This window comes from Leptinotarsa decemlineata, unplaced genomic scaffold (assembly GCF_025532065.1).
Source record: "Leptinotarsa decemlineata unplaced genomic scaffold, Ldec_3_MD MMD2_tig00026336_RagTag_RagTag, whole genome shotgun sequence".
NCBI lineage: Eukaryota > Metazoa > Arthropoda > Insecta > Coleoptera > Chrysomelidae > Leptinotarsa > Leptinotarsa decemlineata.
Genome location: NW_027412692.1, coordinates 13,779,283 through 13,804,033, shown reverse-complemented (window position 1 = coordinate 13,804,033; position 24,751 = coordinate 13,779,283). Strand labels below are relative to the sequence as shown.

The 24,751-nt window shown below is 35.0% G+C and overlaps 3 protein-coding genes and 1 long non-coding RNA gene across 5 annotated transcripts in view; 3 read left to right on the top strand and 1 right to left on the bottom strand.

The window, feature by feature from the left end:
• Positions 1-1,584: 1,584 nt before the first annotated feature.
• On the top strand, positions 1,585-13,020 carry Iswi (nucleosome-remodeling ATPase imitation SWI). Its single transcript, XM_023158465.2, has 8 exons — positions 1,585-1,857; positions 1,916-2,118; positions 2,387-2,768; positions 3,417-3,935; positions 6,103-6,599; positions 8,270-8,504; positions 11,049-11,785; positions 12,464-13,020. Exons 1-8 carry the CDS (start codon positions 1,786-1,788, stop codon positions 12,876-12,878), a joined length of 3,060 nt encoding a protein of 1,019 aa, XP_023014233.1. The 5' UTR covers positions 1,585-1,785; the 3' UTR covers positions 12,879-13,020.
• LOC141485809 (uncharacterized) lies at positions 8,876-14,318 on the bottom strand. The gene is made up of 2 exons (XR_012467478.1): positions 13,770-14,318; positions 8,876-9,648 (listed from the first exon to the last, which is right to left on the bottom strand). It is a non-coding gene; the product is annotated as an uncharacterized lncRNA (long non-coding RNA).
• A 710-nt stretch (positions 14,319-15,028) lies between these two features.
• On the top strand, positions 15,029-18,140 carry Naxd (NAD(P)HX dehydratase). 2 transcript variants are annotated; one of them, XM_023158467.2, is made up of 4 exons: positions 15,029-15,167; positions 15,231-15,339; positions 15,875-16,149; positions 17,645-18,140. In XM_023158467.2, exons 1-4 carry the CDS (start codon positions 15,057-15,059, stop codon positions 18,128-18,130), a joined length of 981 nt encoding a protein of 326 aa, XP_023014235.2. In that variant the 5' UTR covers positions 15,029-15,056; the 3' UTR covers positions 18,131-18,140. The 2 variants fall into 2 exon arrangements, with proteins under 2 accessions (XP_023014235.2, XP_023014234.2); XM_023158466.2 differs by having other exon boundaries at positions 15,073-15,339.
• Positions 18,141-20,970: 2,830 nt separating this feature from the next.
• LOC111504005 (uncharacterized) overlaps positions 20,971-24,751 on the top strand; it is a 206,684-nt gene continuing 202,903 nt past the window's right edge. The window contains exon 1 of the mRNA XM_023158470.2: positions 20,971-21,140. The gene's annotated coding sequence lies outside the window, so the exon portion shown is untranslated. The remainder of the gene's footprint in view (positions 21,141-24,751) is intronic.

Genomic DNA, 24,751 nt, shown 5'->3' with positions numbered 1-24,751 from the left:
TTGTGTGTATGTCACTCCCCAGAAATGTTGCTGTTGCTACTGGTCCTTGGTTTTACAGATCCATCCCTATGCAGTGCATTGAATGGTAAATGTCTGTAGGAAAACAACTACTTCTCCAAATATTACTGTGCTGCATATTGAATTATTTCCAACAGACATTTAAGAAAGTTTCAACGTATCTCATTGCCATTGACAAAGATAGTGAACAGTATTGGACCCAGTGTAGATCCTAGAGGTTCCCCGACATTGACAATTAAATATTTTTTTCTATGGTACATTAGTACAAACCCGTACTTTGATATAGACATATATATCCTTTGTTAGAATAATTATTTTCAGAATACCTCAAAATACCATGAGTTTATGAAAGGAGGACTTGGCTAAAGTTTACAAACCATTCTTCAAAAGTCTTCTTTTGGACTCAGTATGTAGGAGCTGCTCCTTAAAGTTTATCTCATAGTCACTCTTTTTAAAGTGAACAGAACATATTCTATCACTGGTTTTTGGGATCCAATCACCAGAGTAACCACAAAAATCAATCCATTTCTGTTTTATTAAAGCATCTTTGGGAAACCTATGGAAGCTCAGTTTTTCGCTAGTGTAAGTCAAATAGGTGTTTTTACAATTTTTTACACAACAAGTTAAATGTCCAGGCATTGTTAATATAAAATCCTTGTTGAATTACGAACATTAAAATAAAGGTACAAAACATGATCTCATAACCATATACAGTGAGAAAAATAATAGTCTATTTCTTCTTCGCTTTTTTTTGGACTTTGCTTCATCTCAGGTGCAGTAGACCAGTCACCTTCTACTGCATAACTCCCGAGGAATATGCCTATCATGTCAAATAGTAATTTTAGAAGTCGATAAAACATTTTTGAAAATAACAATTTATCAAATAACCGCTTTTTGCTTCTCATTCGAGCGCATTTGGCCAGACTCCTCCTGTTCTAGTTTATAGAAGCTTCGTCTGGGGGCGCAGCGGTCTTTCTCGAGGCAATGCTGCCAACATAAGTTTTTTTATTTGCTCTTTCTTTCAACAAAACACTTTATTTTTCACTGGTTGCCTTCCGCTTGGAAGGTCTTCGGATAAGAATAACATAAATACACATATATTCTATAGAACTGACAATGTCGTCAATCCGTCGACATCCAGCCTGGTCACTGGCCTAGGGGGACGCCAGTCTTCCCATCTTTTACTTAATTATTTAGTCAAATGACATGTCATTTTGAATGACAGTTCATTTTTAGCTTACACCTCTTGGCCTCAACTTCAACCACGACATCCACATGTCGTCTTCGAGGGCGGTTGTTTTCGGCACAACCGTCCTCTGTTGCGAATGGAGACGAACCAAATGCCAATGACATGAATTCAGAAACAAATTTTCTGAGTCTCTCTATGTTATTGACTTTTGCTTCCAGAGTAAATCTGAACATTAAACCAAAACAAATTTTCTGTTTTATGATCACTGAACATGAAAAGTAGAAATTCTTAATTTATTTCCAATAATTTCGATTGGTACCACTGGTTACCATTTCGAAAATTTTTATTATCGAAGAATGGATGACACTTGACACCAGACAGTGGCAGCGCGGCATCACTATTGACATTTAGCAATTGGTTACTATTTGATTCATTGTCCTCGTGAGACGTTACAAAGTTAATACTTATAACTGGAAGTTATAGTAATGGTAGTTACTTTGTTCTCAGATATCTAGATTAAATTCAATTCAATTAGGAATAATTGTCCAAATTGAAGTGTACTGTTCATATCTACTGAAATGTCTAAACCAGAAGACGCTGTTGAAGCTGATGCGGAAATTAACAAACCAGCTGATGCCGGTGAAAATTCTGTAGGTGTATTTAGTCATTTTACCGTTTCATATTCTAATTTAAATGTATTTTTTCAAGGAACTACCTCAAAATGAATCATCCTCTGACACTACTTCCAAAGGGGAAGATTTTGATTCTAAAGTTGCCTCTGATAGAGGAAGAAGATTCGATTTTTTGCTGAAACAGACAGAAATTTTTTCTCATTTCATGAATCAGACCAAAACGCCTACCAAACCAAAAACAGGAAGACCTAAGAAAGAAAAAGAAAGTGATGTTGTTGAGTAAGTACCTATTCATGATTGCCAGTATATTATAGAAATCAAAGGCTTGAGATTGTTTCTTAATATTCCGTCCCTGACAAAACGACTAACACAAAAAACATTCACAAGATTAATATCTTCTTCTACACAATCAACAAATTATTGTGTTTTCAATATTGAAAACCAGAACAAAAAATATTGTCTCTCGACGTGTGTTTCACTATTTTGTAGGTGTAAAGGTCTTCAGTGATGCATAAACTTCCTTACTAAGAATTATTTTTCATTTCAGTCACCGTCACCGTAAAACTGAACAAGAAGAAGACGAAGAACTTTTGGCTGAAACAAACCAAAAATGTAAACCTACGATACGTTTTGATGCCTCACCGTTCTATATCAAAAGTGGTGAGATGAGAGATTATCAAGTACGTGGTTTGAACTGGATGATATCATTGTATGAGAATGGCATCAATGGTATTCTTGCTGATGAAATGGGTTTGGGTAAAACATTGCAAACAATCTCACTTCTGGGTTTCATGAAACATTACAAAAATACTCCGGGGCCACATATTGTAATCGTGCCGAAGTCCACCTTGTCAAATTGGATGAATGAGTTCAAGAAATGGTGCCCCTCCATACGTGCAGTCTGCCTTATTGGTGATCAAGAAGCTAGGGTAAGAAATTACGATTAAATAAATATTTAACGCTATTGTTCTTTCAAAAACAATTCATTCTTCAGGCAATACGGTATAGTTTGAATTTAATTGAACTGAATCAGATCAGTTTCACAAATACTGTTTCAGTAATGTCCTATTGGCAATGTCATGAAAACGACATACTTATCATGACAGTACAAAAAGTCATTTCAATATATGTATCTATGATTCTCACTACACTCCCTGATGAACAAAATTACCTTTGACTGCTTCGAAATTTTATAAAATATTGTTACACTACTAAATTTCTGTTGAAGTATGTTTTCATGTTTCAATTTATGGACCTTAACCCTTTTATATTATGAGTTTTAACTGTTACTACTTTTTAGATTCATTTTTCAAAGAATTAAAGTCAGTTTTACAGCAACAGAATCGATATTCTCTGAGAATAGAGCATTTACCTCTAATTTATTACAATTATTCACTTTTTTTTCATTTACTTCCATCTTGTTTAATTTTTCCTCCTTTCTTCTTAGACAACCATAAATAGAATAGTGAAATTTTGGAGGTCGTGTATCTGAATGTATGATTTTTGAAATTTGTTGTTTTCCATTATATTTTCTTTCAAGTTCACACCTATAAATACAAGTTATTTCCTCTTTTCAGAATGTTTTCATTAGAGATGTCATGATGCCAGGTGATTGGGACGTTTGCGTGACTTCCTATGAGATGTGCATCAAAGAAAAATCCGTTTTCAAAAAATTCAATTGGCGTTACATGGTTATCGACGAAGCTCACCGTATTAAAAATGAAAAATCAAAACTTTCGGAAATTCTCAGGGAATTCAAAACAACGAACCGTCTTCTGCTCACTGGTACCCCGTTACAAAATAATCTCCATGAGCTCTGGGCATTGCTGAACTTCTTACTTCCTGACGTGTTTAATTCGTCTGATGATTTCGATGCGTGGTTCAATACAAATCAGTGCCTCGGGGATAATGAGCTGGTGGAGAGACTGCACGCTGTCCTGAAACCGTTCTTGTTGAGAAGATTGAAGTCAGAAGTCGAGAAGAGGTTGAAACCAAAAAAAGAGTTGAAAGTTTATGTTGGTCTGAGTAAAATGCAAAGGGAGTGGTATACCAAAGTTTTGATGAAGGATATAGATGTCGTAAATGGTGCCGGCAAGGTAAGAAACACGTAAATATTCTTTTCAGGATTTTAGAATAGGTATTTTCTGGTAGGTGTATGCAAGTGATTCAGAAACATTTACTGCTCGTCCTAATTTTCTGAATTATTAGTAGGAAAAGATTTTAATTTCTGATACTTTGCCTCACTTTGTCCTACTTTCTGATATTTTATGGTACTTTGTCCTACTTTCTAATACTTTGCCTTACTTTGTCCTACTTTCTGATGTTTTGTCTTATTCTGTTCTAATTTCTGATACTTTGTCTAACTTTATTCTACTTTCTGATACTTTGTCCTACTCTCTGATACTTTGTCTGACTTTGTCCTACTTTCTGCTAGTTTATCCTTATGTTGTCCTACTTTCTGGTATTTTGTCTCACTTTCTGAATTTTGTCTCTGTCCTACTTTCTGATACTTTGTCTCACTTTGTCCTACTTTCTTATATTTTGTCGTATATTGTTCTATTTTCTGATATTTTGTTTTATTTTGTCCTACTTTCTGATATTTTGTCTTATGTTGTCCTATTTTCTGATATTTCCTTATTTCCGATACTTTGTCTAAATTTGTCCTCCTTTCTTCTGATACCTTCTACTTTTTGATAATTTGTCCTACTTTCTGATATATTGTCTTACTTTGTCCAACTTTCTGATATTTTGTCTTACTTTGTTTCACTTTCTGAATTTTGCCTTTGTCCTACTTTCTGATATTTTGTCTTATGTTGTCCTATTTTCTGATATTTTGTCTTATGTTGTCCTATTTTCTGATATTTTGTCTTACTCTGTCTTACTTTCTGATATTTCGTCTTACTCTGTCATACTTTCTAATATTTTGTCTTACTATGTCCTACTTTCTGATATATTGTCCTACTTTGTCTTACTTTTTGATATTTTGTCTCACTTTCTGAATTTTGTCTCTGTCCTACTTTCTGATACTTTGTCTCACTCTGTCCTACTTTCTTATATTTTGTTGTATGTTGTCCTATTTTCTGATATTTTGTTTTATTTTGTCCTACTTTCTGATATTTTGTCTTATGTTATCCTATTTTCTGATATTTCCTTATTTCCGATACTTTGTCTAAATTTGTCCTCCTTTCTTCTGATACCTTCTACTTTTTGATAATTTGTCCTACTTTCTGATATATTGTCTTACTTTGTCCAACTTTCTGATATTTTGTCTTACTTTGTTTCACTTTCTGAATTTTGCCTTTGTCCTACTTTCTGATATTTTGTCTTATGTTGTCCTATTTTCTGATATTTTGTCTTATGTTGTCCTATTTTCTGATATTTTGTCTTACTCTGTCACACTTTCTGATATTTTGTCTTACTCTGTCTCACTTTCTGATATTTTGTCTTACTCTGTCATACTTTCTAATATTTTGTCTTACTATGTCCTACTTTCTGATATATTGTCCTACTTTGTCTAACTTTGTCCTCCTTTCTTCTGATACCTTCTACTTTTTGATAATTTGTCCTACTTCCTGATGCTTTGTCTTACTTTGTCCTACTTTCTGATAGTTTGTCCTAATTTCTGATATTTTAACTTACGTTGTCCTATTTTCTGATATTTTGTCTTACTTTGTCCTACTTTCTGATATATTGTCTTACTTTGTCTTACTTTTGTCTTACTTTGTCTCACTTTCTGAATTTTGCCTTTGTCCTACTTTCTAATAGTTTGTCCTACTTTCTGATATTTTGTCATATGTTGTCCTATTTTCTGATATTTTGTCTTACTCTGTCCCACTTTCTGATATTTTGTCTTAATCTGTCTCGCTTTCTGATATTTTGTCTTACTCTGTTATACTTTCTAATATTTTGTCTTACTATGTCCTACTTTCTGATATATTATCCTACTTTGTCTTACTTTTTGATATTTTGTCTCACTTTGTCTCACTTTCTGAAATTTGCCTTTGTCCTACTTTCTGATAGTTTGTCTCACTTTATCCTACTTTCTTAAGTTGTCCTATTTTCTGATATTTTGTCTTACTTTGTCCTACTTCCTGATATGAGGTACCCATTAAGGTACTAAAGAATAATAGATCTGTAGTACATCAGTTTCAACTTTTGTTTTTTTTTATAATTTACTGGAATGTAAATTTCTATGAAAGAGAATAATTACTTCCTGCACATATTATCAGCGAACATTATTATTATTTGTATACACGTTTCAAGGTGGAGAAAATGAGACTCCAGAACATCCTCATGCAGCTCCGAAAATGTACCAATCACCCCTACCTTTTTGACGGTGCAGAACCCGGTCCTCCTTATACCACCGATGAACATCTGGTATACAATTGCGGCAAAATGGTTCTCTTGGATAAACTACTTCCTAAGCTTCGCGAACAAGATTCTCGCGTACTCATTTTCTCGCAGATGACGCGGATGTTGGACATACTCGAAGATTATTGTCACTGGAGGCAGTACCAGTATTGCCGTTTGGACGGGCAGACCCCCCACGAAGATAGACAGAGGCAGATCAACGAGTATAACGAAGAGGGCAGCACAAAATTTGTGTTCATGTTGTCGACCAGAGCTGGAGGATTGGGTATCAATTTGGCGACTGCGGATGTAGTTATTCTCTATGATTCTGATTGGAATCCTCAAATGGACCTGCAGGCTATGGACCGAGCTCATAGAATCGGGCAAAAAAAACAAGTGAGAGTGTTTAGGTAAGTTTTGATGATCTTTGGTGGGAGGGCCGATAAAAGTTATAAGTTTTTCGCAAGGTTGTGGAAAAAGTTGTACTTTTTTTAAAGTAATATTTCTTGGTTGTAATACTCTTCGCTCTGTTGTTGTTGCTTCCTCAAACAACCCCCTGACTGTTGTAAATCTTCGTGAAATAATATTCTTCATTGCCATAGCACGTGCAGTAAGATTTGTTCTGAATGTATGTCTCTTGAGCAGAAATTGGACTTCTTGTTCCTTTCAAAAGTTGAGAGGGACTATTTACGTCTGTCTGCACAGTATAATAATAAAAAAAAAATGAAAAACTTCCAGATTCCAAGAAGTCTTCATTATTATCTGTTTTTCAGATAATATTCCATTAGTTGCATAGACATTTTCGAAAAATGTTTTATGTTTATGTTCAGACTCCTATGTTTAGGTTATTCTTGTATAACTATTTATTTATTTAGTATAATAATAATAATAATAATAATAATATTTTATTGGTTCTTCTGGATCATAACTCGATGATATAGAACAAGTCAGTGTAATATAATATAAATAAACTTATAAAAAAGAAAAAATTATGTACATATAGGATATGAACAGTTATTTAAAATTATATATTAAAACTTATAACTAGGTAAAATTATAATATATTAACAACCCTAGATGACAATCTCAATTCTTCAGTTATATTGATAAGTCATTTATAAACTCTTCAATGGAGTAGTAGGCTTTATCAATCAGAAAGTTTTTTAGGAACGGTTTAAATTTTCTTAGTGACATTTTTCTAACATGATTTGGCAATTTGTTAAATAGCCTGACACCCATGAAAATTGGACTTGATTCTGATCTAGCCAGTCTGTGATTTGGTATATCTAACAATGTTGAATTTCTTGTGCCGTAATTATTTTTGTTTAAGAAGGTAAAAGGTCGCTGATCCGATTTTACAAAAATTAACAGCTGGTACATATAAATGCATGGGAGAGTTAATATTCTTAAAACTTTGAATAGATCTCTGCAGCTAGTACGTCTATTTACACTCTGAATGTTTCTGACAGCTCTCTTCTGTAAAATAAATACCCTTTGTGCCTCACGTGCTAGGCCCCAAGCTACTATACTATATGAGATTGTTGAGTGTAATTGGGCATGATAGTACATGAGTACCACCGACTTATCTATAATTTTACTGAGTTGATAGATACAGTAACACATAGGCGTTATTTTTTTACATATTTCATTAATATGTTCGATTTCCCATATCTAGACTATTACATAGCTCTTTTAGTAGTTTTATTATAGCTTGTGTTGTTGAACGTCCCTTTCTAAAACCAAATTGATTTTCATTGAATAGATCAAAGAATGAAACGACTGAATTTGACACCCATTTTTCATAAACCTTTGCAAAAGCACTGGGGACAGTAATGGGCCTGTAATTTTCAACTTGAGTTTTATTTCCATTTTTATGTATAGGTTTTATTTTTCCAATTTTTAAGCTATCTGGGTAAATACCTTCTTCCAACGAGCAGTTGATGGCAACCCTAATACACAAAAAATCACAAATTTATAAATATCTTACATTATTAAACTATGTAAATATAATGAACATTCGAAAGTATACTTAGTATATTCCGCACCATCATTGAATCTTTTTTTTTTCTTTCAATGATAGATTCATTACTGAAAATACGGTGGAAGAAAAGATCGTGGAAAGAGCGGAGGTAAAATTGAGGCTGGATAAGTTGGTTATTCAGCAGGGTCGATTGGCTGATTCGAAAGGACAAAGTTTGAACAAAGATGAGATGCTCAACATGATCAGACACGGTGCCAACCATGTATTTGCTTCCAGAGACTCAGAAATTACTGATGAGGATATCGACTCCATTCTTGAGAAAGGTGAAATGAAGGTAAGTTACCATATAATAATAATAATAATAAATATACTTTATTGTCTGAAGATACAATAATCTTATCGACAAAGTGTAGACATTCATAACACTTTATATATCATGGTTCACATGATATTGTCAATAAAAATATAGGACTATCAATTATTTTAATTTTCAATTGGTTATAACTAAGTATTAAAATAAATAATTTAAATAACACATATAACATACTGAGCTGATGTTAGACGTCAGTGAACACTGTCTCAAAAATTTCCGTAATACTATATAAAGCCAGATCCAGAAGAGAAGTTTTCAATTTTTTTCTGAACACAGCATATGTTTCAGAATGTTTTATTTCCGTTGGCAGATGATTGAATATTTTGGCAGCGTTATATATGCATGAATTTTTTATTAAATTTGTTTTTGGGATTGGAAGTTTTATGTCATTTCTCTGGCGGGTGATTCCATCAGCGAACTTGTAAAGTGTTTTGTTTTTATATACTAGACAGGCAGTTTCGAGAATGAACAATGAGGGCAGAGTTAACAACTTACGAGTTTTGAATAGTTCTTTACAAGATACCATGGGAGCCGCCTTACAAAGATAGCGAATTGCACGTTTTTGAAGAACAAAGATTGAGTTAAAATGTACTTGATTACAGACTTCCCAGAAAGCGATTCGATATCGAATGTGCGATTCGATCAAGGCATGATAAACCTGCATTGCTGTCGATTGTATATAAAGTAGATTGACTAAGATTGATAAAATATAGACAATACAATATCTAGTGTTTATATATATATATATATATATATATATATATATAAAAAATAGGGATGGACAAAGGGATTATAAAGTGGGAATATGGTACAACTGCATCAACGGGACACTATTTAGTGATACAAATATATAAAAAAGAGTATAATAAGAATGTACAATTATAACAATTACACAACGAATTCAGTTGAGGTTTGTGCAATTATAATTTTAAAATATAATCAGGAGCCCAGAAACTCTTCTACGCTATAGAAAGCTTTATAGCTGAGATATGTTGATATTCTAGTCCTAACTACTGACTTGCTACCGCTCATATCTATTAGATTTTTGATCTTATTGAAACATTTTACACCAACATATTTTGGGGAATTTTGACCAATGAGAAGCCTGGAAAAGGGCAGATGAATATTTTCCTTATTCCTTGTATCATGTGCATGTATTTGATCATTTTTCAGAAACGTATTTTCATTGTGCTTTATAAACAATATCAAGTTCAAAATGTAGAGACAAGGTAACGTTAGTATTTTAGAATTTCGGAATAGTGGCTTACAAGATTCTGAAGGGTGAGTTTTATTCATAGCTCTGATGATTTTTTTCTGAGAACAAAAAGCCCCTAGTATGTGAGTTGAGGATCCCCAAAATATTATTCCATATTACATAGCTGACTGTGCCAGTCCTAAGTAAAGAATTCTAAGTACATCAGCTGATACTGTATCCCTCAGATTCCTAATAATGTATGTGATTGTGCTGAGTTTTGAACATATCAGTGGTGATATGGTTTTCCCATGAAAGTTTCCTATCAAGCACAACACCTAAGAACTTCATACTCTCTTTGCTTTCTATCGATTTTCCATTGACTGTTAAGTAGAGATCATTATCAGGATTCATATTTTTTGGTAAGAATCGAATATGATAGGTCTTAGCGTTGTTTAATGCTAGTCCATTTTTACTACAACAGTCACTGATTTCCTTTGATGCCTTATTACCATTCTTTACTAGTTGTTCATTATTTGTTCTGGACATTAAAATATTCGTATCATCTGCATAGAGAATGATTTGATCTGCAGCAACACAGGTGTTCTTTATGTCGCTCGTGAATATTATAAAGAAAAGAGGTCCCAGAATGGAGCCTTGAGGTCTTTAGGATAACTTTCTCTTGTCTTTGATTTTATGGAATCTAGTACAACAGTTTGTTTTCGATTGTCCAAGTAAGAAGTTGCCCAGTTTAGAGCAACACCACAAACTCCTATAGCTTCTAGTTTGAGTCTTAATAAGTTATGGTCTATAGTATCAAATGCCCGGCTTAGATCATAGAATAGGCCAATGACATTTTTTCTTTCATTTAATGCTCTATATATGAATTCCAAACAGTCATAAATTGCAGTATTAGTTGATTTATTTTTTCGAAATCCGTTCTGAATGGATGGCATTAGTTGGAAGTTCTCCAAATAAGCTGTCAATCGTGTGGAGTATGATGTCTCCAACCTAGCTGTCTAACATGATGCTGTTAATAGTTTTATGTGGTGATGATGATTTCGAATGAAAAGAGGACGAAAAAATGTTTTAAGAGTTATCATAATATCTCGTTATAATGAATTTTGCATTGTCAGTATACAGGGTTGACTCTAATTGTTGACCCTGTTAAAATCTCTTTTTTCTCTCAGTGTCAATTCATACTTAACTATCTGAAATTCAAAAGGAGACATAATTATTGAAGAAATAGAAATGTAGTGCTAGCCGGGAGCAAAATGTGCTTCATTGCTAATATTATTAAAATTTTGTTGCAGACCGCTCAGTTAGCTCAGAAATTGGAAACTTTAGGAGAATCTTCTCTCCGTAATTTCACAGTAGACACCCCCACTGAATCTGTGTATCAGTTCGAGGGGGAAGATTACCGCGAAAAACAAAAATCAATCGGTCTCAGTAACTGGATCGAGCCTCCTAAACGTGAAAGAAAAGCCAACTACGCCGTCGATGCCTATTTCAGAGAAGCGCTGAGAGTTTCCGAGCCGAAGGCTCCTAAAGCTCCCAGACCTCCGAAACAACCCATCGTTCAAGACTTCCAGTTTTTCCCTCCGAGGTTATTCGAACTTTTGGATCAGGAGATCTACTATTATAGAAAAACCCTGTCGTATAAAGTTCCGAAGAATCTCGAACTCGGTCCTGATGCTTCCAAACAGCAGAAGGAGGAGCAGCGGAAAATTGACGAATCTGAACCGTTAACTGAAGATGAACAGGCGGAGAAAGAAACATTGTTAACGCACGGTTTCACCACTTGGAGCAAGAGAGATTTCAATCAGTTCATCAAAGCTAACGAGAAGTACGGCAGAGACGATATAGAAAATATCGCCAAAGATGTAGAAGGGAAGACACCGGAAGAAGTTATGGAATATTCGGCCGTGTTCTGGGAACGCTGTCACGAGTTGCAAGATATCGACAGGATTATGGCTCAGATAGAGAGGGGAGAGACAAAAATTCAACGAAGGGCTAGCATCAAGAGGGCCCTCGATGCTAAAATGGCAAGGTATTTATTAATTTTTTCGTTATTCGTATCCGAAATTGAATTTATTTTAAATTATTTTCGTTGGGCAGATACTTGATATAGCAAGTTTGGTTTTTATCTCCTCAATCGTCGCAAAACGCCGTCCTTTCACGGATCTCTTCAATCTTGGAAACAAGAAAAAGTCGAAGGGGGACAAATCTGGTGATTGTGGTGGCTGAGGCATCATTCCAGTGTTGTTTTTTGCCTAGAGTTTTCTTCCTATTGCTTCTCGCAAGCGGCATATACCTTCAAGATAATACTCCTTATTGACGGTATGTCCATATGGGCACAATGCCACGGCAATAAAAAAACTGAGCAAAAACGAATCTTGATCGAACTGAAGTGCTTTATTTGGATCTTGGTTTTCTTCGGCTCTTCCATTGGGACAATTGGACTTTGGTTTTGATGTCATAACCATGAAAAGCTTGTACCACTTGTAAAAATGTTTCTGACTCGAGTACAATCACTACTTTTCATTTCCTTCAGAAACATTTCTCTAATGTCTTGTGTAAAGAGTTTCGAAATTTGAAATTTTTTCTCAGTCTCAGATTCCGATGAGAACTAGGAATATACCTTATCATTTTGGGAAAACCTCATTAAACGTGTTTGTACTCCTGGTTCATTCCAACAATTAGTCATTCATTTCATTCGTTTTCACAGGTACAGAGCTCCATTCCATCAGCTGAGAATATCCTACGGAACAAACAAAGGGAAGAATTACATGGAAGAAGAAGATCGGTTCCTGGTGTGCATGCTTCACAAGCTCGGATTTGATAGGGAGAACGTATATGAAGAATTAAGAGCAGCAGTGAGGGCTTCTCCTCAGTTCCGCTTCGACTGGTTCTTGAAGTCGAGAACTGCCATGGAGTTACAGAGGAGATGCAATACCTTGATTACGCTGATAGAAAGAGAGAATGCAGAGTTGGAGGAGAGGGAGAAGAACGAGAAGAAGAAGAAAGCCTCGAAGGCTTCGGCCATTGGCGGCATTTCTACACCTGTGACTTCAAAGTCGTCGCAGAAAAGAAAAAATGACAGTGTTATTGGTGGTATAGAAAAGAAGAAAAAGAAGAAATGAAACATGTACTTTGATATGATTTCCGTTCTTAACTTATAATTGCTGAATGAATGTATTTGAATGTTTATATTGTCGACAATGAATTATGATCGTATATAAAGATAGATTAATTAAATGTATAAATATCTATATAATAGTGTCACTTTGTCTTTTCCTTTCCGTGGTGAAATATTGTTTTTTTTTCAAAGAAACGATATATTTGGAACACAATAATTTTTTTTCAGATTGCAAATATCAATGGATGTTTTTGCTATAATCTTGAAAAACCAAAATTGCAGCATTTGGTCTGTTGCTTCTGTCACCTCCATTTCAAATAGAATCAAAATAAGACAGACACATTTTGTGCTATTTCATGTATATTTTATGTGATGATCTAATATGGAACAGTTATCAATTTGACTTCACATTCATTAGATTTTATCACTTTTATCCAGTACAGACGTTTAGTTTTCACATCACATGTATTTCCCGACGTTTCTCTTGGGAAAACGTCATCAGAGTCAGATCATACTATTCCCCATCAGAGATGTCTCAAAAAAGTAGAGACCGATATTCTTCATATCTAGATCTCGAAAACATACACAAACTCTATATATTTTCTAGAAATTTGTGAGTAGATGTAAATACACATGTAGGATAGAAGTGTTGTTTGAAAACCAATCATCATTACGGATTCGGCCATATATATCTGACGTTTCTGTTCTAAAAATTCAATCAATGGAAAATTTCAGTACTTTTCGGTAGCAGAGACGGTCCTTGGAAAGGATTACTGATGCGATATTTGATAGAATCAACTGTACTGTGACATTATTGTACTTGGGACAACTTACAAGTACATGCTCAACACGGATAATGGTGTACAACTTATATCAGGTACAGGTTAATCTTCACCTTTAAATAGGATTGATGGGATAAATTCAGTATGCCCTACTCCAACGAGCTAATTAAACTGGCAGTTTAGATCATTGGAATATTTCCTACTGCCACTAGGTAGTGATCACACCTTGAAAACTTCTCACTTATCTAAACTCCATTCTCCAACATTCCCTCTCTGAACAATCTAAATATTGGACTGATCCAGCAGACACGTTTCCATCAGTTTCAAGCTCTAAGGCAGATTTTTTTATTCATGAATTGATCACTAGTAATCTGAATAGTCCTAGCTTGTTATCGAAAATATATTTTCAAGTGGCATGTCATACCTCAAAACTTTGTTAAACCTTCCATATTCGGTTCTATCGAACCAACTATTGTACAATAATTGCCTTCCAATGATTGATGAATGAAATATATCTCAATTTTTCCACCACATTTATGTCTCTATTTGAAATTCATCTTAGATTACAGTCCCCGAAACATCCCATTCTTGCTACTTGCTTTAGCATGAAAATTTTATTTTCAAATTTCGTTCAGTGACATATTTCGTACTCCACCAGTGACGTCCTACTATGGACTGGCCATAGAAAAGAGAACGTTGACTCCAACAACTGAAAAATGATGGAGAGATTGACGTCTTGGCATTTACGTCACTCATACACTTGACGTCAGATATAACGTCACGATGTCTTACGTGTTGCATATTTTCATTGTGAAAATTTTAGAATCCGTTTTGTCATATGGCGCTGTGAAGCAGTAGCCAAGACATTGTGTGATCCCCCTTGTTTAAAGGGGTACGAACCCTGCTCCTCACCACTTGTAGAATGGGTATTTAGCCAAGGTCGACGCCCATACAAGCAAACACTAACCTAACCCAATTGAACCATCCAACTACAGATTACATACAACCCCACAGGCTGTTTGTAATATGCGCTACAACTACAAATACCGATAGATGGGCGATTTGAAATCAGTTGATTGTTGACAGCCGATAGCTAATGGAATTTTGGTAAGAACAATGTATTCTTATGGTGATAGAGACGAGTAAAGTTCATTATTAAACAAATATAAATCATGCAAATCGCACACAATTACGTTCCGATCGGTAACACTATATACCATTGTCTCTAGTCATTTCAATACAATGAGTGGAGTTATTTTATGATTTAGCCCCTAAATCAGTCACTGAATATTTTATTTATATTAAAGATTATGCTGCAAGAAGTTAGATTAGCTATTCATACAGTGGATCGATAATAGAATCACTCATTTATTAGTTTCAAGGTCGTCTTGGGAATTTACATGTTGTTGTTTACAGTTGGAAACACTGAACTGAATGAACTCAACATGTTTTTAAAAACAATTGTCATTGTCGTCTTGATGTTAACACTAACGACAAAATTGTTAGCAAATGTGAGTAAAAGTCAAGTAACACCTGTCAGAGGTTTGGGCAAGAAAATGTGTGATTCATTGCAGGACAGAATTATTCAGAGGGCTGCCACTTTGGCTCCGCCTCTAACTAGGGACCGGCATAAGGGACAAGCTGGTCGAATCGGAATATTTGGCGGGAGTATTGAATATACTGGTAAGCACATATATTCAATAATTATGACAATGGTATGAGAAAATAATTGTTTGGGTTTTGTTAGGCAATTGTTTTATTGTTTCGAGCGATGGAAGTTATTTTTATTACTGATTAATAATATAAGTGAATATAATAAACATAGTTGACATTGGACGACAACGGGAATATCCTTTTGTGCTAATATTGTTACGAATGTGAAGCTATCAACAAAGTACCTAGGCTGTTGAAAAAATAAATCATTGTTTTTTTGAACACCTTTGTATATCTACCTTCTTTCTAGAAATATGCCTCGATTGACTTAGTGAAATTAAGTGAAATGTATTAGTTTTCCAAGTCGTTTGAAGTGGTGAAAATGGGATGGTATTGTTCCTTGATATTTTTTGGGTCTTTTTTTCAATAAACAATAAACCCTTGCAGGTTGCGGCGGAGTATCGAGTAGACCCACTTACTTTTGTCCTAACCTGACTTAACCTAACCTAATTCAAATAAAATCTGTGACGTCCTGCTCATTTCAATCAACACTACTCATTTTCAGGTGCTCCATATTTTTCCTCAATCAGTGCCCTGAAAGTTGGAGCAGACCTATCATATGTTTTCTGTAACAAGGAAGCGGCAACGGTAATCAAGTCTTACAGTCCTGAGTTAATAGTACTACCCGTTCTCGATGATTCGGAGGCAATTGAAAAAATTGAACCGTGGTTGGAAAGATTGCATGTGGTTCTTATTGGCCCTGGTTTAGGTCGCCAGGAAAAAACTTTCAGGGTTATCGAGCAAGTCATTGAAAGCTGTAGGAACAAAAGCAAACCGATGGTGAGTTGTGTTTTGATGAAATATCATGAGATTCAAACCTAAATTTCGCTAAAATATTTTGGTGTTTTGTAACTCGCATAGTATGAGAATATTCCTGTTAATTGAAAAGTCAAACTTAGAAGATACCAGCGCCATGGTGACGAAAGTGCAAATCACAGATGTCTACGTGGATCATGGATCTAGCCTCAAGCCGAAATTTCCTTCAGATTCAAAGTATTGTTACGTCTTCCCCGTGGGTTTCAAAATAATTGATCACATGTATAATTAAACTCTGCCTTATTTCACTAGTACACTGCAAATACAACACACAAACTTCAGGCTATCGCCTATCTCCTTATTAGCTTACTTCGTACCGCACTTTCAATTATACTTTCCTCATCTGCCTATTAGTAGTGCTTATATATCCCAATAGAAGTTTGCGGAAGCGACCTTGGCCAAGTCACAGTCGATTGATGAAGATCCCCGAAATATGCATTCCGTCGGAATGGATCAAATATACAACTAAGTACACACAATACTCTGAATCTCCCAAATTTGAATATTGTGATTCATCGTTATGTTATATCGTCGAATAGCTTAAGCTAACATAGACTTTAATGTGTAAGTTCTAACCAAAATATAGAAAGGGACTTTGAATATTCCACTATCGTTGAACCTAACCTAACCTAACCTAACCAAACTATAGGAAGGGTCTTTGAATATTCAACTATCGTGGCGTGAAAAATCATTTCATATTTCATGCCAGTATCTTGATGCACTATTGGGTTTGTCTTTAGAGTTAATTTTGTGTCGACTCTGCTTCTTTGAGCTCTTGATGTGAAGCAGAATTAATATTGTAACTTTAATCAAAGTGTATCGATCGAATACGTTTATTTTCTATTAATGTTGGTAGGTTAGTACTACATGCGTTTTCTGTAGGGCCCTGTTAAAAGGCTAGTGCCTCTTCAGGGGGTGTGTTAATTTACAAAGAAAAAGTTGTTTTATGTGTAGCTCAATCTAGGTTAGTTGTTTGTGTTTTTTTGTTGCTGGGTGTTTATGATTAGTTTTGGTGGGTATATTGCTTTTATTGGTCGGGTAAGTGGGTCTTCTCTTATTCCTTGGGTATTGCTGTTCTTTTAAGTGGGTAGAGTTGTTGCGACTGGTCCGGGTACAGTTGGTTGGTAGGTTCAGGTTCGGGTGGGTCTTGGGTGATAGGTAGAACTATTTCTTTCTGGTCTTTTCTGGCAGTGGACTGTCTTTTACCTAATCACCAGCGGGATCTCGTTGAGGATGACCCGGAACCGCTCCAGGATATCCTCCAGGACTCCTAGGAGACTGGCTGGGGGAAATGGGAGCTTTCTTCATGAGCCCACGTGGGGCGTCCAGGGGGTGGCCAGTGTCTTGGAGTTCCTGGAATCTCAAATTTATCGGGGTTAGTTTTACGGTGTTATATAGTCAAAGTGTACCAATCCCTGACTTTGTTGTAACATTTTGTGACTCAAACTCTATTTTTCAGGTAATTGACGCCGATGGCCTTTTCTTGATTTCACAAAAACCAGAAATTATAAAAAATTACCCTGCACCAATCATTCTGACCCCGAACGTAATGGAATTCAACAGGCTGGTTCAACGAAATGATGGCGATGGTACGAAGCTGGAATGCTCTTCAAATTTTCTCAAAAATCTTGGAGGTAACATAACCCTTCTCTGCAAAGATACCGAGGATGAAATAATCAGCAATGGCACGGTTGAAATTGTGAAAGGAGGAGGATCTGGGAGGAGATGTGGGGGCCAAGGGGATCTTCTAGGAGGGGCTTTGTCAACTTTTTTCGCTTGGGCCGTTATGAAAGGCGAAGATGCGAATGTTGCTTGCTACGCAGCTGCCAAGCTTACAAGGGAGTGTAACGCGAGAGCTTTTGCTAAGTTTGGGAGGAGTATGACTACGACGGATATGATTGAAGAGATTCACGGAGTATTTGCAGATTACTTTGAATTGGAATAAAATCTTATGATGTGTTTGTTTTATTCATACGAAGAAAATATTCTGGCTAATTTTATCTTGATATGACCATGATTCTGTGACGATTCACAATCAGAACTGGGAAACAAGATTCAGGGCTTTCTCCTCTTCAATATTCATACTAGTTCTTCATAATTTCTGTATAAAAATGGTAGTAGTAGTAGAAAGCCCAACAGTTTTTTCCCAAAAATACGCCCGCTCTCAATTTATACTGAGAACTATAGGGCTTGTCAAATGTAGGAAGAGGCTCCTAAATTCGGTTAGAGTCCGGCCCACCTGATGTGCGTTCATTAGAAGACTATGATGAGAGCGAGAGAGACAGAGACAGAAAGAGGGAGAATTCTCAAATCTCTTCCTATACTTGACAAGCTGTATCTAAAATCAGGTGAGACTACAGTCCTTGGACTGGCGGAATGTTGGTTCGAAACTCTGAAATTCAAAACTACCTCAAATACCATTCTTGTCGCACAGGGAATCAAGAGCGAGTTCGAGTGAAATGGAGTAAAGATAGCACAGAACTGAAAGTAATAGGTTTGAATTTCACTAGTTCGGACTTCCATTGTCTACTATATAAAATGATTTGAAATCCTTGAAACAAGTAAAAAAGAATAATTAAAAAAGAATAGTTGAAAATAACAATTATATTAAGCAACAATAAACCTGAAATGAAATGATAGTGAAATAACCTACAAGTAAAAATATAATAATTCAATAAATAAAAATTAAAGGAATGCAAAAAAGAAAATAATAAAAATAAAGTGTAGAGATTCCAAGTCACGTTAGTTCACGACGTTTCGATTGTTGGTATCTACAATCGTCTTCGGGTGATGACTATTTATTGAATTATTATATTTTTACTTGTAGGTTATTTCACTATCATTTCATTTCAGGTTTATTGTTGCTTAATATAATTGTTATTTTCAACTATTCTTTTTTAATTATTCTTTTTTACTTGTTTCAGGGATTTCAAATCATTTTATATAGTAGACAATGGAAGTCCGAACTAGTGAAATTCATCACGAAACATTGTCAATCACCTTCAAACAAACAGTAATAGGTTTGTTCTGGTTCTACGAAATTCAGGTCCCAGGACGTCAGGATCATGCGCAGTTGATATAGAGCGTTCTGGTTTATTCAGGATAATTTCGGACTGATGAATCCTCTGTTCTGGTTTCGACTGCGAAATGATCCTGAACTGTCTTGAACCGTCCGGAATCGTTCTTGCTCTCGAGGCTGAACTGTTGAGAACTGTTCCCGTTGCTCATGCGCATTCATGTGGAAATTTGTTTGGGCTATTTGCTAGGATGTTTTTTTATTTATTTGATTTGAATAATTGATGATTGAGGGTAGATAACATTTGAGCTGACTATAGGGATACGCTACATAACAAAATGGACATGATTAATAGTATTTTCTCGTCTTCATCTCTTCATATATACGATAGGTGGCACAGTGGTCTCCTCAAAAGCGTTCTGGTTTAAACAAATGTTCGAGACTATTTCGGACTGTTTGAGATTTTTTGTTTGTACGCACCATGTCTTGCGCAGTTTCCACACGTTTTGGGATGTTAGAACCAGAACAAACCTAATATACAACACTCACTTTTCCTGCTGACAAGCCACCAAATTGTTTTCATTTTGCCTTCTTCAACGTCATCACAGCATTTTTACTCAATCACTACCTAACAGAAATATTGCCATAGAGATTTTCAACGTGCAACATTTCAAAGATGCATAAAACTAACAGTTGGGCTGAAAAGTTCAAAGAAAACACATATTTTTTTTATAAAATTTGATTTCTTATTTACAAAGTTACAGCCCTTCAAAGTTCAAAAAAGGACAACTTTTCAACTTTCTTTTTCACAAGATAAACTATTTCAAAACAGAAGCATTTATTCACCAGGTCACCTTTAAACCTTATTCCTCCTTCCTTGACACTTTCCACTTCAACAATCAACATTTTTCTAATGAAAATGTTGAAAATATATGGAGCTGCTTCTTGGTTATATATATATATCTCATCTGTGTTTTACGTTTTAAGGCTAATGGCATAGTTGGTACGACTGATGCTGTCAATATTCCTAAAGTAATTCAAATGTTTTTTGTCTCATTCTTTGTGTTTTTCTAATCACTCACGCCAAACTGAAAATCCAAATCTACGAATTTCAAATAGTAGGCGGCAAATACCAACCGCTTTTTCTGAAATGTCACTAGTAACTAACCTAGAAATAGAGGAATGTCAACAGAAGAAGCATTCGTTTTTTAAGTAAGTTTTTTATAAGAAAAATGTTGACTGGTTGAATTGAAAAGTGTCAATTGAGGAGCAATAAGGTGTAAAGGTGACCTAGTGAATAAATGCTTGTGTTTTTAAATAGTTTATCTTGTGAAAAAGAAGGCTGAAAAGTTGCCCTTTTCTGAACTTTGAAGGGCCGTAATTTTGTAAATAAGGGAAAGCACCGCTTTCTTCTTTCAGATTCGTGATCTACGCATCAAAATACGTAAGTACCTACACTCAAACATTTTTTCAAAATCGTCGGGTGTCCTCAAAACGAACATTTACCATCCACTTATTTTATTTTTTAATGACTATTCACTAACTATTCACTAACATGTTGTTCAACATTCCATTACTTTGTTAAATTTGTATGTTTAGTTTACTCATATTATAAACATTCAATGTTTCTTGACAATTCATAAAAGCATTAAAATATAATACAGATCAACTTTGCTCTCTTCACTAACACTAGATAATCACCTGAATTTTCCTGCACGCGGCAACCCTGTCATCTGAAGAGAGTGAAAAGCATGCCGTGGAAAAGCTTCGGCGTGAGTTTGATGAAAACCGTGGAGCCGAGCGGAAGCATCGCGTCGTCTCACTACTTTCGAACACGGGTTTTTCGTAATATTATTCATCAAGTTGGCTGAAGTTTCACGTCGCCAGTGGCCTGTTCATCCGGAAAATCTGAGCGAAGGTCGACTCGATCATTAGATTCGTGAGTAGGATTGATGAATTATTCTGGTTGAATTTCTGAATATTTAACCATTCCTTGACTTTTTTCAAAAACAGAACTCTCACATCCACCGAATTAATCAAAAACTCAACGATGATTATTAATATTTACCAGGCTTTATAAATTACTAGTTGTTTCGTGACAAACCATTTCAAACAAATAGTTACAAAATTTTTTATTGACCCAACATTTCAGGTTTGCAACTTTAAAACTGATGAGTTTTAGAAAATTGTATGTGTATAGTACCATCGCATATCTCTACAAAGTCAGACCAGTACTACCAAAAATTTATCATAACTATGACACAAGAAGAAAATTTAACGAATATGTCAAAATAACCAAAATCAAAAAATTACTGGGCCTGAGATGTTTCACACACATATCACTGAAAATTTTCAATTTCCAACCAGAGATGTACGAAATATACATGCACTCCATAAATTCTTACCGTCTCCTCAAAAAAAAACGTTTCAAAACCTATTTATGGAACACAAATTTTGAAGTAAGAAATCTTTTTTGATGTACTACAACGAAATTGTTGATTACCTTATATTGTGTCTGTGTACACACATATAGGTAGTATATATATATATATATATATATATATATATATATATATATATATATATATATATATATATATATATATATATATATATATATATATATATGTCAATAATCAAATTAGGGAGCTGCCAAATATGAGAAGCGCAAATTTAGAAAAGCCGACTCTGAACTTCTAACCTACCACGCAAAAAAATCCATTGAACGTAACTAACACTTATGTTTACTGACAGCAATCTGGTTTCAGTCGATCCAAAGAGGCAAGATTTCCCAAGAGCTAGCAAACTTTTCCGGCAAGTTGGGAAGCTAAATATGTGAAATCTCAGACTCCATACGAAACGAACTTTGTCAAATATTTACCAGCTGCGGAATTATACGAGACAAGATTCTCTCCCGAATATTACTTTCCATCAGGGGTTCGTGCAACAATAGGGGGAGAGTAAAGTGGCTTATGATTAGGTTGTAATTCTACAGGGTCTAGGTAACAGGATCTTTGAATTAAGTTTTCCAGTTTGACTAAGTGCAGGATGAAGGTGTAGAAGTGAAGGAAAGATCAACAATAAGCGTTCAAGGTCAGCATGTGTATGGGAGATGATTTTCCTTGAATGTAGGAGAAAGTACATTAAATCTGCTGATTTTTTGCTAGTCGTTTTCCAGTGTTTGAAAAAGATTCGTAACATGTAGCAATGTCTAAAACCCACATGAATCCACAACCACCCAAAATGTAATCTCTCGATGAATTGCATAAAACCAAAGCATGTAATTCTATTTTTGGGAAAGAAAGTTTTTGGTTTTCTACTACTCCATCTTGATACAAAAAAAATGTGGCAATCTTCCAAAGAAAGGAAAGAAGTAATCAATTTGAAAATGAGTATGTCTATACATGGATTTGTAGATCTTTACATGATCATATATTACATAAAAATAGAAACCTCATATTAATCAAGTTTGCTGTATAAGTTGATATCTTTTTTTTCAGTTACTGAGTCGAATACAAAACGAAACAGAAAAGGTAAGAAAAAAATAAAAAAAGATGAAAAGGATAGAAATTTTAACATATATGTATACAAATAATGTAACGAGTAATGGACGAGCTATTTTGTCTCTTTGACCACAATGGGTATAAAGCACTGGGGGCTATGCAGACGACTTAGTCATCTTAGTCATATTTTCAAGGAAAAAACACAAGCACTACAGAAACATCTTTAAAGCGCTCTAAGAGTGGTGTCTGTGCGAAAGTAGCGATTCATATTGGATTGAATCGCTGGAAGTTATTTTTGAACTGTTCATTTTGATATTATGTATTATCTAGTTAAATTTTCTCGTAAATAGATTTATTCTGACTTCATCTGTCTTTCATGTTCGTTTATGTCTTATGTCATTCGACATTTCGGGGCTTTAAAAAGAAAACGCATCTTCCTTCTTTTTTTTTGTTTTGGACGAGACAGTGGAAGAACATCGCGACTTTGGGAATTTGAAAGGATGTTTCAAAGTATGTCTGAATCGAAAATTGATTCATCACAACAGAGATAATCAATTATTTATATACTATCGTAGGATTTACGTTGGAATCTACTGAAAACCCTCTTATTTAGTTCTATATTGTCGAACAACCACCTCAAAGGCCAGACTCCACCCCAGGCCGTCATCTTCCGTTTGCCTCTGAAGATCTCCCCAATTTTGAGAACAGCGGTTGGCGAATCGGTAAATTTTCGTTTTGAGGACACCCGGCGGTTTTGAAAAAATGTTTGCGTGTACTTACGTATTTTGATGTGTAGATTACGAATCCGAAAGAAAAAAGCGGCGCTCTCCCTTATTTACAAAGTTACGGCCCTTCAAAGTTCTGAAAAGGGCAACTTTTCAGCCTTCTTCTTCACAAATTAAACTATTAAAAAGCACAAGCATTCATTCACTAGGTCACTTTTACACCTTATTTCTCCTTCTTTGACACTTTTCACTTCAATAATCAACATTTTTCCAATAAAAATGTTAAAAAATGTACGGAGCTGCTTTTTGGTTACATATCTCTGTATTTTACCTTTTTAAGGTTAATGGCATGATTGGTACGACTGATGCAGTCCATATTCCTAAAGTAATTCAAATGTTTTTTACCTTCATTCTTTAGATCGTAAATTGGTTTTTGGTGGTGTATTACGAATTTGAAATAGTAGGCGGCGGCAAATACCAACCGCTTTTTTCTGAAATGTAACTAGTAACTAACCTAAAAATCACCAGGTGAAGCATTCGCTTTTAAATTGAATTTTTTATAAGAAAAATGTTCATTATTGAAGTGAAAAGTGTCGAAGAAGGAGGAATAAGGTGTAAAGGTGACTTTGTGAATGAATGCTTGTGTTTTTAAATAGTTCATTTTCTGAAAAAGAAGGCTGAAAAGTTGCTTTGAACTTTGAAGGGCCGTAACTTTGTAAATAAGGGAGAGCGCAGCTTTTTCCTTTCGGATTCGTAATCTACGCATCTAAATACGTAAGTACACGCGAACATTTTCTAAAAATCTTCAAAACGAAAATTTACTGGCGAATCTCCGCTTCTTGGAATCCCAAGTGGGTCACCTCTGTTGGAAGCGACATTAGAGGGGATCGTAAGCCTCATTTCTTAATCAAGGTAATCTTGTTCCTTATTATCGTTTATTCGGGTCTGAACGGGACGATTTGGCATGACAGGAGTAACAGTTCAAAACTGTCAGCGCATCACGTTACCTACTTCACCTAACTGCAAAGTAATTTACAAAGTTTCAATTGTATTAGTTTAGTGAGTTGTATGGAATTTTAAAGCATTTCCCTAGCTACCTTTGAACAACTGTTAAACGATGGAATGCATACTAGAGATAATATAATTTATCAGTTGAATAATGAAACGATATCATTGTGAGAAAATACTTTATTTTTGTAACATTTATTTCTCCTTGACAACTCTAGTTACGGTTTTTTTCTTTACCTGTTGAAATTGTAACTGTCGTTTGCTATAATTGGTCGATGCTCTCTTCCCCATAACTTTTATCAATAAACCATTCG

What these genes read in the sequence shown, in the direction of transcription:
- Naxd (XM_023158466.2), top strand. Translation starts at nt 15,102, where the DNA reads ATGTTTTTAAAAACAATTGTCATTGTCGTCTTGATGTTAACACTAACG. An exon ending in CGGGAGTATTGAATATACTG is followed by an intron (nt 15,340 to 15,874) that starts GTAAGCACATAT and finishes ACTCATTTTCAG; the next exon opens with GTGCTCCATATTTTTCCTCA. An exon ending in GGAACAAAAGCAAACCGATG is followed by an intron (nt 16,150 to 17,644) that starts GTGAGTTGTGTT and finishes TCTATTTTTCAG; the next exon opens with GTAATTGACGCCGATGGCCT.
- Iswi (XM_023158465.2), top strand. Translation starts at nt 1,786, where the DNA reads ATGTCTAAACCAGAAGACGCTGTTGAAGCTGATGCGGAAATTAACAAA. An exon ending in TTGAGAAAGGTGAAATGAAG is followed by an intron (nt 8,505 to 11,048) that starts GTAAGTTACCAT and finishes ATTTTGTTGCAG; the next exon opens with ACCGCTCAGTTAGCTCAGAA. An exon ending in CTCGATGCTAAAATGGCAAG is followed by an intron (nt 11,786 to 12,463) that starts GTATTTATTAAT and finishes TCGTTTTCACAG; the next exon opens with GTACAGAGCTCCATTCCATC.